Below are 17,555 nucleotides of genomic sequence, written 5' to 3' on the forward strand. Positions count from 1 at the left end.
CAACTGCCCCTGTCCCATCCGCAACAGCTCCCTCTTGGCTTCTACCCTCTTTCCATCTACATCGCCGAATGACAGGTCCCGGGAGAGGAGACTGCAAAAACGCACGGCGCTCCGGACTCCCGGTGCAACCGCGCAGCGACGCCCTCCAGCAGGCGCAGGGGTGCAGACAGAACGTTCCGGACGGTCAGGGGGGACAGCGTCCAGGCCCGGCCCTGCTCCGTGGCCCACGCCCGGCGGGGGTGGCACTTACTGCGGAGGTTGTGGATTAGCTCCGAGTGGCTGGCGCCGCCGGATTTCCAGGCCATCGCGAAGCACACCCGGAGCAGGTATAGAACCACCTTCAGCGCGGCGACGGTCCCCAGCAATTTCCCCAAGAGTGAGACCACCTCCCACACGGTCACCGCCCCGCTGGTGTCCCCGCTGGAGCGGCCGCTGTTACTGCCGTCGCTGCCGCTGCCGCCACTGCGCGCTCCCGGCATCCCCCGCGGCACGCATGCGCTCTGTGACGCCGCGCAGCCCTGGGTGCGGCCGGGCGGGGCCCGAGGCGGGGGAGTCCTGAAGCCCTGTAGCTGGTGGAGGTGACAGCCAGTGAGGTGACCGTAGCGAGGTCAGACAAATCAACGCCGCTGAGTTCCCCTTGCTGAGGCCTGCACCTGCCTCCGTCCTGCGGCTGAAGAACTGGTACTCTGCGCGGTGGGACTCGTTTCTAGCCGCAGCTCCGGCTGATGCGCGGCGGCGGGATGGCGGGTCCGACAGGTGCCGCCTCCTCGGGCTCCGCAGTCGCCGCTCCGTCAGCTGTTGCGAGCAGCGGGTCTGCTCCTATGGCTGTCTAGATTGCTAGATGGTGTGCTGCCTCGGTCTTGCCTCGTCCAACCAGGTGCACTAACCTTTAGGCTAGTAGAGGCAAGGCTTCTGCGATGGGGCCAAAATAATCATTTTATCACAGTCCAAGGGCAAAGGCCCTCTCCAGTACGAAGAGCACTAGCCTCTGTCACAGCACGGTGCTGGTAAAGCAGAGGCTCTGGTTTGTTTTCAGCTCTGAAAGCACAAATTCAAGTGAAAGATTACCATGACATGGGATTGAGGGTAGGGATGCTTGAGAACAAAATAGCCGAGAGCTATAATTGGTTACAAAATAAGTTCAGTATCCCATGGTGGAAGTGTTATTCTTCCTACCCAAGTGTGAGTTTCAGCTTAAGCCTCACAAATACCATTCTTATACTGGACACCAATTTTACTGCTTTCATCTCTGCAAGATTCTAAGAAGTTGACAGGAAACACTGCCTGCCGTGTCCAGAGCGTCCAGGGCTTCCAGCGTGCTAACTAACTGAGACACAGCCATGACTCCAGTAAACTTTCAGGAAGGAAACAAAGTTAAGACACCTGTGCTGTGTGCTATGACGTCAGGAGCAATTTCCAAATTACAGTTCTTACCAAACTTCGTTAAATGCAACAACACTCAACCTGCTTCCAAACTGAAATGTCATCACCTATTTTTATGACTCCTGTAAATTTAAATGTTTTTCAACATTAAGAATAAAGCAATGAGTTTTAGACTAATCCGTTTTTTCCTATCCTGTACCATCTCCTCTTCCAGTCTGAGTTTAAAAGTTCAGTAGAATCTCCTTGCTCTAAGGTACTTTCATCTGACTGCTCTTTTCTGTATGTGTCATGATGATTACAGCTGATGAGTTTAATCCAATCACCTTCCCCCCCCCCCCCCGCCTCAGCCCATAGATATTACTCAACCTCAGCTGAGGTCAGGAGGTCCAGAAATGGTCTAGTTTTCTCCATTTTCAAACGATTGGTCACCTCATAAATTCTGTCTTGCAACTCTATCATTTTGGTATAGATAGAGGGAATTTTGGCATATTGTACAGGGAAAAGAAATAGTCAAGTTGGGTCTTGCTGCTAGAAAACAAAACAACTCAAGCTCTTTATAATCTATTAACTCTCATGTTACTCCTTTAAAGAAATGGCCAACACAGTTTTGAACTCCTATAGTATAAAGGAGAATAGAAATACTACTAAGTCTTTCCATCGTAGTCATAGAAATCTGATTAGAACACCATCAGTGGACTGGGGATATGGCAGAGGCCTTGCCTAGCTAGTGAAAGATCTTAGGTTCCATCCCCAGCACCATTAACAGCAAACAACAGCAGGAAAACTGTAAGTGCCATTAGTAACCTAGATAGCAGTGCTGCTGGGTTTAGCTAGAACAACATAGACTGGAGTCATCAGGAAAATGTACACATGGGTACTGATCCTTGAAGGGTAGACAAGATTATGCAAAGTAGTGAGGAGTGGAGGGATGTGATAGGAGTTGCCAATAGCACAGACGAAATATAGAACTGGGATTCTTGGCCTAATGAAACAGTTCTCAGCAAACTCATTGTTAATTACATGTATACATGAACTGACCAGGTTTACAAAGCAAGGGAAAAAAAAAAAACCCTAAGATCAAAGTGCCTGGACAGATGGGTCAGCAGTAGAAAACACTGACTTCCTTTCCAGAGGACACTGGGTTCAATCCCCAGAACCCACGTGGTGTCTGACAGCCCTTTGTAACTCCAGTTCTGAGGGGGATTCCAGGCCCTTGTTTTTATCTTCTTGAGCACCAGGCAAGCCTGTGGTGCACACATATGTGTGCAGGCAAACATTCATACACATAAATCCATAAATCTTTTTTTAATTAAAAAGTCAAACTAGAGTTCCAAATTCTAGTTCCAGGCTCTCCGTGTGTGTGTGTGTGTGTGTGTGTGTGTGTGTGTGTGTGTGTGTGCCAGAAGAGGAAGAAGTTTAAGGTATTAAGTCGGTACCCTAATGAAAATATTTCCAGGATAATTTAAGGGATACTTTCCTTGTTACTGGGGATGTGACCCAGGACCTAGAATCCTAATTTGGAACTACACACCCAGTCCTACATGGGGAGGTTAAGCATTTTTTTAGGTTTTATGTAGATGGATGTTTTGATATTTTGTTTTGGTTTTTGAAACAGAGTCTCACTATGTAACTCTGGCCATTCTAAAATTCATTATGTAGACCAGGCTGGCCTGGAACTCACAGAGATCTGCCTGTGTCTCCAGAGTGGTGAGATTTAAACACACGTACAACCCTTTCCGATCTTGTTTTTGCCTGAAGGTATGTTTGGGCGCTTTATGTGTACCAATGGATGGATGTGAGCCACCAGAGATACAGGTACTGGGAAGTGAACCCCGGCCCTGTGGACGAAACAAGTGTTATTAGTGGTTAAGCAATCCCTCCAGCCCTAACGGTTTTTAAAGTATTTTTTATGTACAATGAAGTACAACTAAGTGTGTAGAGCTGGTGCACATACATCCTCCTGAATTATTCTGTTTTAATTTTTACTTCTAGATTTTTCTCTGTCAGAGAGGCTAGAGTTGGCTTCTCAGCACCCACAAGGGTATGGCTCCCACCTGCCTATAACTCCAGTCCAGGACATTCATATCTTCAGGGACCTGCCCTCACATGCACATATGTGCCTGCAGATACATACATATGACTAATTAAAATGGTAAAAATAAAGTTGTTTTAAGGGCTAGAGAGATGGATCAGCAGTTAAAAATACACGTTGCTCCTCCAGAGGACCTGAGTTCATTTCCTAGCACCCACATGGCAGGGTATAACTTTCTGTAACTCAAATTCCAGAGATTCCAATCCCCTCTGTTGGCCTTACCACCAGGCATGAACACACAGTACACAACACGTACATGCAAACAAAACATTCATGCACATACAATTTTAGAATCTTTTTAAAAATGAATAATGTTTTTATTTAAATTAAGTTATCAAAGAATAATATTGAAGGTAATTGTCTGAGTTCTAAATCTGTAATGAACCTTTTAGTTTTGGTGGTGGATGATTGCATTTAAAATATATTTGATAATAAAATAAATGTATATTAGATAGTGAAAGTATAATATCTAATACGAAGTTCCACAGTTTCAGCATGGCTACGCTAAAAGCACAAAAGTACATTGGGCTGTCTAATTTTTGGGGCCAGATTAATTTCGGTGTGTGATAATTTTTTTTTATTTGAAACACTTTTATAATAAAGTTTTTATAAAAAAATAAAACCCTTAATTTTTTAAAGAAAATTTCCTCTGGGATTACACAGTTATTGCACAAATATATTGTCAGTGCCCTTAGACTTATTTGGCATTGGAAATGTGTCTTTTTGTCAAAGGGTTTGGTCTTTGTTCAGAGCTGCCTGCATGAATGAGCGTCACAAGCTCTTTTAGCCCAGGGGATAGTGTGTCCTCCTGCTGACGAGAATTGGCTATCTGCAGCCACCGTCTCCCACATGAGGTCTTATCCAATCAGAACTTCACAGGAAGGGGCGGGCCTGAGGAGCGCGCAGTGTGCTTTCTGCTGAACCTTCTTGCTGGCTTCAGCATGGAGGAAATTTATGCTAAGTTCGTGTCTCAGAAAATTAGCAAAACCCGCTGGCGGCCAGTGCCTTCCGGAAGCCTGCAGACCACAGAGACCTTCGCCACGGGCTCCTGGGACAATGAGGTACCCGGACTTGGGCGGGCCCCAGCTGCTGTGCTCCACGCCCCCCGCACTGGCGCGGGAAAGCGAGCTTGCCAGTCTGGTTTGGCTGCCCGCTACTTGAGAGCCCCCGATGGCGTGTCTGAGCCTCGGATCTGGTTTTAAACCCTCAGCAAGTCTGTAGTCATACCGTCCGAACTTGGCCATATCTTTGATCTTTTCCACTCTAACCATATCGTTTGTCTGAGATGCTGTTGAAGCAAGGTCGCCTGAAAGGCAATCTAGAGTTGACGTTTTCGTCACCTCAAGATAAAACTGTCCGCTTTGCAGGAAAATTGCGTTTCACTGTGGTCTATTGGAGAGTTTGGAAACTTGGATTCTGACGGAGGGTTTGAAGGAGACCATCAGTTATTGTGCGATATCAGACATCATGGGGATGTCATGGACTTACAGGTAAATCTGAGTTGTCTGCCAAAGCTAGCTTTGGGAATTTGAGGCTATATTTAGAGGTAACGAGGCACCTTATAGTTTGTCTGCCCTCATCCCTGATTTACAGGACACTAATCTATGAAATCTGCCCCCTCATTGTTTAGGCACTTAGTCACAGAAGTGGGGCTGGGAAATGGAATTCAGGTAAGCCAGTTTTAAAACGAATTGCCCAAGCCAGACATGGTGGTTCAAGCCTCTAATTCCAGTTCTTGGGATGCAGAGGCAGGAGGGATCTCAAGGCCAGCCTGGGCTACATAGCAAGACCTTATCTTAAATAACAATAATATTTGTCTATCTATGTGCCAAATGCTTTTGGCGAGTTTGATACAGGTCTGCTATTTTGTATTGCACATCTGTGAGTCAGGGTTATCATTGTGAAGATGGTCTAAAGACCAGATGAATGTAGAGAAGTGCTCTCTACTTCTAGTGTATGTATCCCCACCCTCAAGTGCTAGTTACTACTTTACTTGGTCAGATAAATGGGGCTGGTATCTTTTGAGCATACATAGTAAATATCGTGCGGAATTGTTCTTATGAGATTCTTTAACAACTTGGCGTTTCCATTTTAAAGGTTTATCAAAATGTGAACCAGTAATAAATTTTCAAAGCTGGGCTAGTGATAGATGCTTGTAGTCCCAGCTACTTAGGAAACTGAAGTAACAAGTCAAGATGAGTTTGGGCAATAGAGACCACCAGCATCACCCACCCCACCAGGAGCTCGCCTCAATCAAAAAACAAATCTGTATATGGATTCAGATGTCATATATTTTACTTGGTAAAAAATTTGCTTAATATATATATATAGGTTATTTGCTTCTTTAAATTTGTATAGGGTTTGCTATAAGTCAGGTTGAGCCAGTGAACTTTTTTCCCTGTTAATATTTTAAAGTAATCTATAATAATATGCAGAAATTTTCTGTTTAGTTTTTTGACCAGGAAAGAATTGTAGCTGCTTCGTCAACAGGATGTGTAACAGTTTTTCTTCACCATCCAAATAACCAGGTAAAGAATTTTGTTGGGGAGAAGCCAGGTCTTCATTAAGAGAGAGGATCCACTACCTAGAGAACTTTCTGTTGTGGCTGGGATGATCAATCAGCAATTGAGTGTGTATTGCTCTCAGAGACCCATGGTCCTACTCCAAGAACTCAAATCATTGGCAATAGCCTATAGCTCCACTTTGTCCAGATCTAAATCCCATGGGCCTGGAAAGGCACCTGCACATGTATAGTGCACATAAACTTAGGCAGGCACACGTGCATGCACATACCTTTTTTTGTTATTTTTGTTTTTTAAGACAGGTTCTCACTATGTAGATCTGGCTGGTCTGGAACTCCCTATGTAGACCAACCCGGCCTACATTGGCTTCCCAAGTGTGTGGCACTATACCCAGCTTTAATTAGTTTTCTTAATGGAATCATATAGAAAAATGTAGAGGTTAGCCCCTTACACATGAGTTTAATCTCATAAAACTTTAGAGAATGTATCAGCATTCAGTTATTTGGTAAAAATCATTAGTTTGAGATAAATGTGCTGAGTCTATTCAGAATGTACCAAAAAAAAAAAAAAAAAAAATAAGGGAAGTAGTTTCTAAACATCAGTATGCTCAAATACAAAGAAAAGGGAGACTTGTTCTTTCTTCTAGAGGGACATGAAATACAACTGAAAAATACTATTATTAGGCAGGCATAGTGGCTCACCTGTAATCCTAAACACTTGGAAGTTTGTCTCAAAATACAAAACTTCCTAGCGAGAAGGGCTTTCATTAGAACTTGGCTCTGATTAACAGTGTGCTCATTTCTGATGCCTAGACCCTGTCCGTCAGTCAGCAGTGGCCTACAGCTCACTACCATACAGGTCCTGGCAGCCCTTCCTATAGCAGTGCACCATGTACAGGAATTGTATGCGACAATCCAGAAATCGTTACAGTTGGAGAGGATGGCCGAATAAATCTCTTCAGAGTTGATCACAAGGAGGCTGTAAGAACTATAGGTAAGGAGTCCTATTTCTTCTATCCATTACATAGTAATTGGACTAAGTAAACATGATCTTAAAAGTTTGAAGGGTATGAAAATTACACTTGGCAGGATCCTTGATAAGATAGTGTGTGGGTAGTCCAGTGTAAATGATTTATAACAGCAGAAGGATGTATTAGGTGGTAGTGTTTTGTTTTAGCTAAAATTATCACATAATTAGGGGACAGTGGCAATTAGTATATTCTCAATTCTATACCATAAATAATACTAAAATATGACACTAGAAAATGTGGAATAGCATGGAGATGCTAACCCTAGACAGCAAATTACGAAGTTAACTGTGAGCTGACATTAGATATTTGTTACTGGCAAGATGAAAGGTGAAGCCAGAAAGGGAAATTGGGATCGATTGCAAAGGTATTGAATCCTTAGCAACAGAAGCTAGGGTTTGTATGTGGTAAACAAATTGCTCTTGAAGGTCAGTCTTTGAGCAGGGAATGACAGCTGCCAGTAGTGTTTAGATCATTGTTCTAGTGAGATGGTTCTTAACTATGCTTCACTAAGACTTGCCTCAGGAGATTGTAAGTCCCCCTCTTCCCCCCAGACCTGTTGGATCAAAATCTCCAGGGTCTGCTCCAATAAATCAGTTCATGTTCTTTGTTCTAATTGCTTAATTGCTAAGGGCTATTGCCTGCTAGCAATGTACAGAAGTGGCACAAGTTTAAGTTTGGAAGTATCTATCATGTGTTTCAAGTCTAAATACTTAGGAAATTAAAAGAACCATTATAAAAGGAAGGTACTGGGCACACTTATCAGTCTGGAAGATAAGGCAGGAAGATAGTAAGTCCTGGCTCAAAAGTTTCTAAAGACCATTTAGCAATCATGAAGAGTGTAGGTGAGGATGCTGCTGATGAGGGTCAAGATGGATGGATTTGACATGAGTCTGTCTTGGGGGCTTTTGGAGATCCCACTTGGGGTTTAATAATAATGACACAGAGACATCTGTAGAGTGTAAGTCTGTTGGTTAGCCTTTTTGCTTTGGGGCAGTCTCCTGAGCTAACCATCCAGACAGGACCTGACTCTTCTGCCACAGTGGCTCTCCCTCTGCCTCCCTGCTGCCCTTCCCCAGCTTCAGCCTCAAGCTCTTTTTATTGTTACACAAAAGGTATCTAGCAAGTTAATTTCCACAGACCAAACTTATCTAATCTAGGGATTGTCTTGAAAGACCTATCACCTAAACTCATCTGATCTAGGGATTGTCTTGAAAGACAATCACCTAAACAAGTCTCAGCCGAAGGAGACGTCTTAGTTTCTTCCTGGTTTGCCAGGCCTATCTCAGGACTAACCTCTAGATTCATTTCAGATACAAAAGTTCTGCTAAAATTCTGCTGTGTGAGTCTGTACAATGGTATAGAATCAGAGTAAGCTTTGTACCTGTCAGTGGGTAGGAAGTTTTCTGTCAAGTACTAGCAGGGCTAAGGCTGGAAAACAGGAGCTTCAACAGCTCTCTCAAACACATTGCCTGTTGGGATGATACACACCTATAATTCTATCACTAGGGAAGCTGAAGGGAGAAGGAAAAGAAAAGAAGGAAGGAAGGATTCAGTATAGCAATCTTAAAAGGAGAAAAAGAAAGAAAGAAATGGCCAATCGGCCCCGCACTTAGGAAACAGATGGCCTGGGAGTGAAGCTTTCTACCAGGGACTGGAAGAGAATATCTAGACATGTATTTTACTATATATATCTCCATTAAAAACTCTGCTGAGTCATTAGAAACTGTATTTATAATATTTCAACCAGTACAGGGAATGTGGTTTCCTTTTGTTTTGTTGTTTTTGTTTTATGAGACAGTTTTTCTGTGTACCTCTAGTTGTCCTGGAACACTGTAGACCAGGCTGACCTTAATCTCACAGAGACCTGCCTACCTCTGCCTTCTGAGCACTGGCATTGAAGGCATGTGCTGCCACCACCTGGCTGGAAATGTCTTTAAAAGGAGCCTGTTAACACGTTTTTAAACTTTCAGATAATGCAGACAGCAGTACACTCCATGCTGTAACCTTCCTTCGAACTCCTGAGATTGTTACAGTAAATTCAATTGGACAGTTAAAAATATGGGATTTCAGACAACAAGGAAGTGAACCCTGTCAGATATTATCACTGTAAGTTTTGTCATCTCAGCAGTATGGTAAAAAAATTTTAATTAGCTATCACAGTCAACTTTGTATTTTTATTTTATTTGTAGGAGTATTTTTCCTGCTTATATATCTACGCACCACAGGAATGTAGTGCCCCCAGGGGTCAGAAGAGGGCATTCATCCCCTAGGACGGGTGTTACAGTTAGAAATTGCCATGTGGATCCTGGGATTGAACCCAGGTCTTCTAGAAGAGTACCCAGTGCTCATAAGTACTGAGCCATGTCTCTCCAGTCCCCCAGCTTTGTGTCTTAGTGAATTTCGCAAACACTGATCCATGATTAAAGGATAAAGCAAAGATGATTCTACCATCTTATGTTTAGCAAGTACTTGTATTGACTCAGCCTTTATAAAGTCTTTGAAGTATATATTTAACAGAGATTTTGTTTCTGTTTATCAAATGATTATATGTTAGTGGGTTTAAGAATACACTGTAGAAATGCTTGCAGATAAAATACAATTTAGGGTCATTTTTTTGGAGCCTTCTAGATGTGCAATCTTTGCTGCTTTCTTTTTTTTTTTTTTTTAAGATTTATTTATTTATTATATATAAGTACACTGTAGCTGTCTTCAGACACACCAGAAGAGGGCATCGGATCTCTTTACAGATGGTTGTGAGCCACCATGTGGTTGCTGGGAATTGAACTCATGACCTCTGGAAGAGCAGTCGGGTGCTCTTAACCGCTGAGCCATCTCTCCAGCCCCTTTGCTGCTTTCTTAAGAAACTAGGATGTATTATCAGACTGGAAAATTATATGAACTAATTAAGACTATAGGCATAAAAATGGTTGATGTAATTGATATATATTTTTATTTTTTAAAAACTGTATTGGCATAGCTTGGCTATGTGCATGTAATTGCAGGTACCCACAGGACAGGTTTATAGAATGCTCCTAGAACTGGACTTACAAATGTCTGTGAGTCACTGATGTGGGTACATGAACCCGGGTCCTCTAAAATAGTACCTGCCCATAACTGCCGAGCCAATTCTCCTGCTTGACACATTCTTAATAAAAATCTTTCTTACATATCTTACCATTATGTTATTCTGCCTCCTGTGTTTCCAAACTGAACAATGAATAATTGTAGCCTTTAATTCTAAACTTTTATTATTTATAAATATATTTTAGTTGAAAATTTTTGTTTTCACAAAAATTTAGTATCTCCAGCTATATAACTACTTATCATTTAGTTCATAGAGTGAAATGTTTATTAGGCAAAGATAAATTGTTTTTTACCGTATCTTTGATATTGTCATGTCTTCCTTAAAAGGACTGGGGACCGAGTGCCACTCCACTGTGTTGACAGACATCCAGACCAGCAGCATGTTGTAGCTACTGGTGGCCAGGATGGAATGTTGAGTATTTGGGATGTCAGACAAGGTACCATGCCTGTGTCATTACTGAAGGCTCACGAGGCTGAAAGTAAGTATTGTGGGGACACAGAAAGTTTGTGTTGGACGAGTTACTCGTGCATGTAATGATTCATAAGGATCATGTCACATCAACGCTTTTAATATCTGAACAGTATAAGCTAGATAACCTTCCTACGTGCTTTAATGTTTATTTCATCCTATCCACAACTGCAGTGTTATTACATGTTCATCTTACTGAGCTGATTGTCTTAGTTTGTTTTGCTTTGTTTTTTTCAGAAATAGAACATATTGCATATCAGGTTACTGACTTCTATATAAAATTATCACTTCATATTTGCAAATTGTTTATGAATTAATTAGTTTCATGGAGTTTTGAGGTAGGATCTCACTTTATAACCCAGATAAGCCTGGATTTTACTCTGTAGCCCAAACTAGACATGACTTTACCATAGTCCTCCTGCCTTACCTTCCTAAGTGCTGAGATTACACTACTCTTTGATAAAATATATTCCCTTTCACCATTACTGGGGAATGAGCCAGGCATACTCTGTCGCTGAGCTATATCGCAAGCTCCAACTGATCTTTTTTAGAAAGAGACCCTTTATCATTTCATTATTCAAAAAAAAAAAAAAGACAAAAACAAGAGGCTGGAAAGATGGCTCAGTGGGTTAAGAACACTAGCTGCTCTTCCAGAACCCATGTCCTATTCCCCACACCTACATGGTGGCTCACAACTGTTGATGATAACTATAGTCCTAGGGAATCTGACACCCTCTTCTGGCCTTTATTCAAATAAAGATACAAGAAAACAGACATCAAACCAGTACTGCAACATGACCTGGTTTACGAAGTGTTCATCCAGGAATGTGTGATCCCAGCAGCTAGGCCACAGAGGCAGGAGGATTAGGAGTTCAAGGCCAATACTAGTAGATAAAAACTGAACAGCTTACTCCTGTGCAGATGAGCTGGGGAACCTATAAACTTTAAGTTTGTTGAAAATCAAAGGCTTCAAAAGTAAAGAGATGACAGGATGTAAGTGACCTTTTGGTGACTATAACATGCAGATAGATAAGAGCCACTACTTGTGGGTGGGCCATAAATAACCTCTGTGGACTATTAAAATTGATTCCCTTTTGTCTTTTAGTGTGGGAAGTTCACTTCCACCCATCCAACCCAGATCACCTGTTTACTTGTTCTGAAGATGGATCCCTCTGGCATTGGGATGCCTCCACAAATGCACCTGAAAAGTCTTCTCTCTTTCACCAAGGTAAAGGTTCTTGTGTGCTGCTTTAGGATATTTTAAATGTCAAGTCAGAATCTTGCTATGCACACCAGGCCTGGCCTCAGACTCAGAGATCTACCTGCCTCTGCCCTCTGCCTAGAGGTGTTTTGCCTGCATGGATGTGGGTGCATCACATGTGCAGTGGTCACAGACACTGTCTCTAGCTGGAACATTCTCAGGGGTTAAGACAGGAATAAGTGGAATAGTGGAATAAGACAGGAAATACTGGTCAGAATACACAAAAGTGCTGTGTAGAAGAGTAAGCAGACCAGGTGGACAAAGAAAAAGGGCAAGATAGTGCACTAGGGATAGTGTAGTCTCAGCAGTTGAGAGCTGCAGGCAGGATGGTCAGTGTAAGGCCATTCTACACTAGAGTTTAATGCCAGCCTGGGCTACATGAGACCCTGTTTCCAAAAAACAAAACGAGAGAGAGGAGGGGCTGGAGAGATGGTTCAACAGTTAAGAAGAGCACGGAATGCTCCTCCAAAGGACCCTGTTTCAATTTACACTGTTAACATACATGATAGCTCACAGCCATCTGTAATTCTAGTTTTAGGAGATCCAATGCCTTTTTCCAGTCTCCATGCACCAGGCACACACATGGCATACAGATATACATCCAGGCAAAACACTCATGCATATACAATAAAACAACCAAAGGGAAATGCAAAAGGAAAGACTCGTTTATTTTAATTATTTTAATTATGTTTTTTGCATGTTTATATTCATGAATGTATATGAGTGTAGTTGGCAGCAGAGGCCAGGAGAGGGCATCAGATCCCCTGAAGCTGGAGTTACAGGTGGTTGTGAGCCATCTGTCTTGGGTACTGAGTACTGAGCCCAGGTCCTTTGTAAGAACAGCATGTATTCTTAACAGCTAAGCCATCTCATGGGCCCCCGTAAGTTCATTCACATGAACTAGAAACTTATATGTCTTCTCTCTCTCTCTCTCTCTCTCTCTCTCTCTCTCTCTCTCTCTCTTTGTGTGTGTGTGTGTGTGTGTCTGTGTCTGTGTCTGTGTGTTTTGAGACAGGTTTTCTTTATGTAGTCCTGGCTATCCTGGATCTCACTAGGTAGCCCAGGCTAACATTGAACTCAAAGATCCCCTACCTCCCGAGTGAGGAACTTGTATGTCTGTGTACATTTTGGGTTCTTCTTTCCTTACTTTTGGTTGTTTATAATACCTATCTTTCCATTAAACTTTCCATTAAATCAATAAACAAACATGAAGGACAGCTACATTTCTGCTTTTCCTTAAGACTATAGATTTGGTATCCATATTCTCCCTTCAATATTTACTAACACTGAATAAGGATAACAGTAAGGTGGCTCAGTGGGTAAAGGCACTGCTACCAAGCCTGACAACTAAGTTTGATTGGCAGGACTCATGTGGTGGAGGAGAGAACTAATGCCTACAGGTCACCTTCTGACCTCCATATGTGTGCTGTGGCTGTGTGCATTGTGCATGTACACATAATCAATAAATTTAATAAAAAGTTTAAGGTGACCTGATAAAAACTGGGTGTGGTAGTACATGTCTTTAACCCCAGCACTTGGAACGCAAAGGCATTTCAAAGAACAACAAAAACAAAACATGATTATAGAATTCTTTTCATTATCTGTGCTTATTCACCCTCCATTCGGTATCAGCCTGCTTTAACAGAGTAAAATAAGTTGATTTTGAAATATTAATAGCTTTATATTTAGTGAACAGAGTTAGCCTTGTGGTTTGAATGAGAATATGAATGAGCTTATAGGCTCATATTTGCATGATTGGTCCCCAGTTGGTAGAGCTGTTTGGACAAGTGTGGCCTTGTTGGAAGGGGTGGGGCTCAGGTCTCAGGAGCCAAGGCCATTCCCAAGTGTGTCTCTGTCTCCTGTCTGTGGATCAGGATGTGAACTCTTAGCTGCTGCTCCAGGGCCTACCTGCTGCCATACTCCCTACGATGATAGTCATGGACTCTACAGTGAGGAGCCCTGAGCCTCATTATAAGTTGCCTTGGACACGGTGTCTCCTAATACAGTCTCCCTTCTCTTCTCACAGGAGGAAGAAGTACTTTCCTGTCACATAGCAGTAACCAGGCCAGCGTTCACCTGTCCCTAGTAAGTTCCTGGCTTAGCACAGATCCTGCCAAAGACCGAATTGAAATCACAAGCCTGCTTCCCAGCAGGACTCTGTCTGTAAACAGTTTAGATGTTTTAGGGCCCTGTCTTGTTTGTGGAACTGATGCAGAATCCATTTATGTTACCAGACAACTATTTTCATGAAAGTGAAAAAAACTTAGTTACCAATTCCAACGTCTGTGCAAACTTTTATCATTAGAAAGTGGTATTTGTAAGGAAACAATAAACTGTTAATGCCAGTGCCCAATATTGTCTTGTTGCTTGCTTCTTCCCCCAACACTATTAGAATCTGATCAATGACTGATAGTAAAAGATCTTAAGAGCATTGGAGGGTCCCACTTGCTTTCATTTAACTTGACAGTTCTAGGGCTGAAGAGATGGCTCAGCAGTTAAGAGCACCGACTGGTCTTCCAGAGGTCCTGGGTTCAATTCCCAGCAACCACATGGTGGCTCACAACCATCTGTAATGGAGATCCAATTCCCTTTTCTGATGTGTCTGTGGATGGCTGTAGTGTACTCATATAAAAATAAATAAATGAATCTTTTAAAAAAATTAATAGCAGTGTAGAAGTCTTGTAGAATTTTGTGAATTATACTATACAACCAGGGGCTAGAATAAGTTCAGTTGTTAAGGGTACTTGCTACTCAGCCGGGCCTTGGTAGACCTTTATTTAACCCAGCACTTGGAAGGCAGAGACAGGCAGGTGGATCTCTGAGCTTATGGTCTATAGAGCAAAGTCCCAACACAGCAAGAGCTACACAGAGAAACCCTTTCTGGAAAAACAAGAAACAAAAACACAAAAGAAAAGCACTCAATATTCTTGCAGAAGGCCCAGGTTCAGTTCCCAGCATCCACATGGTGACTTAGCCATCTATCTCCAGTTCCAGGGGGTCCGACACCCTCTCCACCTTCAGAGGCACCAGGCACTGGTGGCACACACATTCAAAGACATTCAAAAAAAGTTAAAATCTTAGCAAAACTATATAGCCAACAGAAACAGGTCTACAGTGGGTTGCTGTGCACATGGGGCAGTATGGGACTCTGCTATTTCAATGGATGGCAAATGTTGACTTTGGCTCTTGAAAACTAGCTACGTATATCAAGACTCCCCAGTTTCTCTGTGCATCCTTACCTGAGCCAAATGTATTTCCAAAAATAAATGTTTTCACATCAATGCTTGTGAACAATCTACATGCTAGAATTATAACTTCTCTTACGCTTAGTGATAGTTTTTCTAACATCTAAGAAGGAATGAGCTAATACAGAAAGTGTTCCAAAGGTAATTATTCTTATTAGAAACTGAAAATACTTACAAAATAACCGCATGTCATCATTGCAAAGTTGGTAATACTCTCCTAGCCTTAACTCCAGGTTTGAGGTTTAGGCCCTGGCCTGGCCTCCACTCCTCACTCTGCTTCTTTGCCAAGGGTTTTTCATTCCACCCTGGCTTAAAGCAGTGGCTTCGTCTTCTCAAGAAGCAGCTCCAGGCCCGGTGTGGTTAAAATATCTTTAATGGTTCAAATTAGCACGTCTCCTAAAATTGTACCTACCTACCTACCTACCTACCTACCTACCTACTTACCTACCTACCTACCTACCAAAGCACAAGGTAGGGACCTCGATTTGTAGGAAGATTCCAATAGCACGATGGGCTGAAGCCACATTAGGGATTTTACTATATCAACAAATCTAAAGCAATGGCAGCAACCACACTAAAATATTTCCCTGGAATCTAAATCTGATCATCTGAGATCTTCATAGTTGAATTTTTGGATATAGTACCTCAGGAAAAAAGCAGAGCTTTGTGGAGCAGGCTTATTATCTCAGCTACCTTAAAGACTGAAGCAGAAGGATCACAAGTTCAAAGCCAGCCCAGATAACTTAGTGAGGTCCAGTCTCAATGAAAACTATAAAATGTTCTGAGGATACAGCTCAGTGATAGGGCACTTGAATAGCATGGCTCGATTCCTGATTACACAGGGATGTCAACGTTTTTTCTTTTTAAGTCTAACACAAAAGAGTATCTGGAAAAAAGTGATAATTGCATGTATTACCGACCAGCAAAACCGGGATAGTTTTCATATTTACAGGGAATAGACAGGCCAGTGTTGGCTGGCATTTAGAATTTCAGCACTAGGAAAGGAGGAGTGGGGCAGGAGATTGTGAGTTCTGGCCAAACAGGTGCGGCTTAGAGAACTCCTATCTGGCCCTAATCCCCCGCAAAAGAGAACAATGAAAGACCAAAGTCAATGATGCATCCCGAATGGCAGATTCAATTTCAAGAGAAATAGAACTTGTGACAGTGGCCCCGTTACTCCAATTATGGCTACAATGACCTTTCCTGCAGATCCGCTGCCGGACCTCTGCAAATCCATAGGTCCAGTTTCAAGAACACTCCATATGGCTTACTCCAAAAACATATTCGCTCCCAGCTCTGGAAGACTCGGGTTTTATTCAACCACTATACATCTTGCCTCATGACGTCCGCGGTCTTCCTGGTGCGACCCACGCTTGCCGCGTCGCGCCCGGGGCCGTGTCTCGGTGCGGAGCCAGAACGTGGTGGTATAGACTCCACTCTCTGGGCGACACTCACCTCGGCTCCGGGCAGCGGGCGAGCGAGCCTCGGTTAGGAGGCCACAAGCGGAACGCTCGCTACCGGGCCCAGCAGGGCGGCCTGAAGCCCCCAGTCCACGGCCCCCGCGCAAGCGACGCCGGGAAATGCCCACATCCGGGAAACCCGCGGCGGACGGCGGCGGCAGCGGCGACACGGAGTGGAAGGCAAAATGGCGGCGGCAGCGATGGCCTGGTGCTGAGGGAGAGCCAGGTCCTCGCGACCCCGCGTCGGGCCGCGCTGGCCGGCCGCAGCCCCCCGGCGTCTGTCCCCGCCCTGCCCCATCCCGAATCCCGAGCGTTGCTAGGGGCCCCGGGGGACGGGCTCCGGGCCGCCGCGGCGCCGGCCCTCGGGCCCGCGGCCGCTGTCCAGAAGCCTCACTGTCCCCTGCAGGTAGGTCCGGAGCCGGCGCCGCGGGTGGGGCTCACGCTCCTCCGGAGTCCTTGTCGGCGGGGCGGTGGCCGGCGGGGCCCACGCCCATCCCCGCTGGCGGGGGTCCAGGGGCCGCTGTGGACCGGCGGGCTCTGCGGGCCGGGTCGGGGCCTGAGTGGGCTGATTGCGCTGACCTGAGCTGAGCCCTGCCCTGGGGAAGTGAAGGTTGGCCGCACCCGGCGCCACAGGGAGAGCCCGGGGCTACTGAGTGAGGCCTCGGAGGTGCGAGCTAGGCTGGGAAGAGTGGGTGAGGGCTCGGGACTACAGTCACCCTCCCAGGTTTAGAGGGGAGAGAAGAGAGACGTGGTTTTTCACGCAAGATTGCACCAAACCGGCCGCACTTCTTTTGCTTCGCAGCGGGCCTCGAGTCGGGGTCTACCTTTGAAGCAGTCCTGGGAATCTCTCCAGCCCGCTGCAATCTGTTAGCTCACCACTTAGTGGCAGGGGTGGGAGAGACGGTGTCACTTGTTCGCGGTGCTTTTTAAGTACGGGAAAACGGAGGAAAGACAATTAAGGGAAGATTGTTTATTGTACCTTTTAAAAAGAACTCGGAGCGAAGAAAGG

At 44.1% G+C, this 17,555-nt stretch overlaps 3 protein-coding genes across 11 annotated transcripts in view; 2 read left to right on the forward strand and 1 right to left on the reverse strand.

Moving 5' to 3' along the window:
- Pcmt1 (protein-L-isoaspartate (D-aspartate) O-methyltransferase 1) overlaps positions 1 to 16,675 on the reverse strand; it is a 48,591-nt gene extending 31,916 nt beyond the window's left edge. For 3 of the 6 annotated variants that reach the window (NM_001398562.1, NM_001398561.1, NM_013073.4), the window contains exon 1: positions 251 to 772. In NM_001398562.1, coding sequence (NP_001385491.1) covers positions 251 to 479 — 229 coding nt within the window. In that variant the 5' untranslated portion in view covers positions 480 to 772. Of the gene's footprint in view, positions 1 to 250; positions 773 to 16,541 lie in introns of those variants that run through there. The other 3 variants (XM_063282051.1, XM_039102037.2, XM_039102058.2) reach the window with 2 other exon arrangements.
- Positions 738 to 14,201, forward strand: Nup43 (nucleoporin 43). 3 transcript variants are annotated; one of them, XM_039090803.2, is made up of 8 exons: positions 738 to 877; positions 4,843 to 4,965; positions 5,926 to 6,003; positions 6,810 to 6,990; positions 8,998 to 9,133; positions 10,439 to 10,590; positions 11,686 to 11,808; positions 13,868 to 14,194. In XM_039090803.2, exons 1-8 carry the CDS (start codon positions 842 to 844, stop codon positions 14,089 to 14,091), a joined length of 1,053 nt encoding a protein of 350 aa, XP_038946731.1. In that variant the 5' UTR covers positions 738 to 841; the 3' UTR covers positions 14,092 to 14,194. The 3 variants fall into 3 exon arrangements, with proteins under 3 accessions (XP_038946731.1, NP_001388219.1, NP_001121663.1); NM_001401290.1 differs by lacking the exon at positions 738 to 877 and adding an exon at positions 4,390 to 4,536; NM_001128191.2 differs by lacking the exons at positions 738 to 877; positions 5,926 to 6,003 and adding an exon at positions 4,390 to 4,536 and having other exon boundaries at positions 13,868 to 14,201.
- A 49-nt stretch (positions 16,676 to 16,724) lies between the features above and the next one.
- Positions 16,725 to 17,555, forward strand: part of Lats1 (large tumor suppressor kinase 1) — a 33,229-nt gene continuing 32,398 nt past the window's right edge. Inside the window, exon 1 of one of the 2 annotated variants that reach the window (NM_001134543.2) lies at positions 16,725 to 16,952. The gene's annotated coding sequence lies outside the window, so the exon portion shown is untranslated. The remainder of the gene's footprint in view (positions 16,953 to 17,555) is intronic. The other variant, XM_039110894.1, reaches the window with a different exon arrangement.

The sequence above is a fragment of the Rattus norvegicus genome, chromosome 1, assembly GCF_036323735.1.
Source record: "Rattus norvegicus strain BN/NHsdMcwi chromosome 1, GRCr8, whole genome shotgun sequence".
Lineage (NCBI taxonomy): Eukaryota > Metazoa > Chordata > Mammalia > Rodentia > Muridae > Rattus > Rattus norvegicus.

Coding starts and splice junctions, on each gene's coding strand:
- Nup43 (NM_001401290.1), top strand. CDS start 4,417: ATGGAGGAAATTTATGCTAAGTTCGTGTCTCAGAAAATTAGCAAAACC. Junction 4,537..4,842: donor CGGGCTCCTGGGACAATGAG/GTACCCGGACTT, acceptor TCCGCTTTGCAG/GAAAATTGCGTTTCACTGTG. Junction 6,991..8,997: donor GGAGGCTGTAAGAACTATAG/GTAAGGAGTCCT, acceptor TTAAACTTTCAG/ATAATGCAGACAGCAGTACA.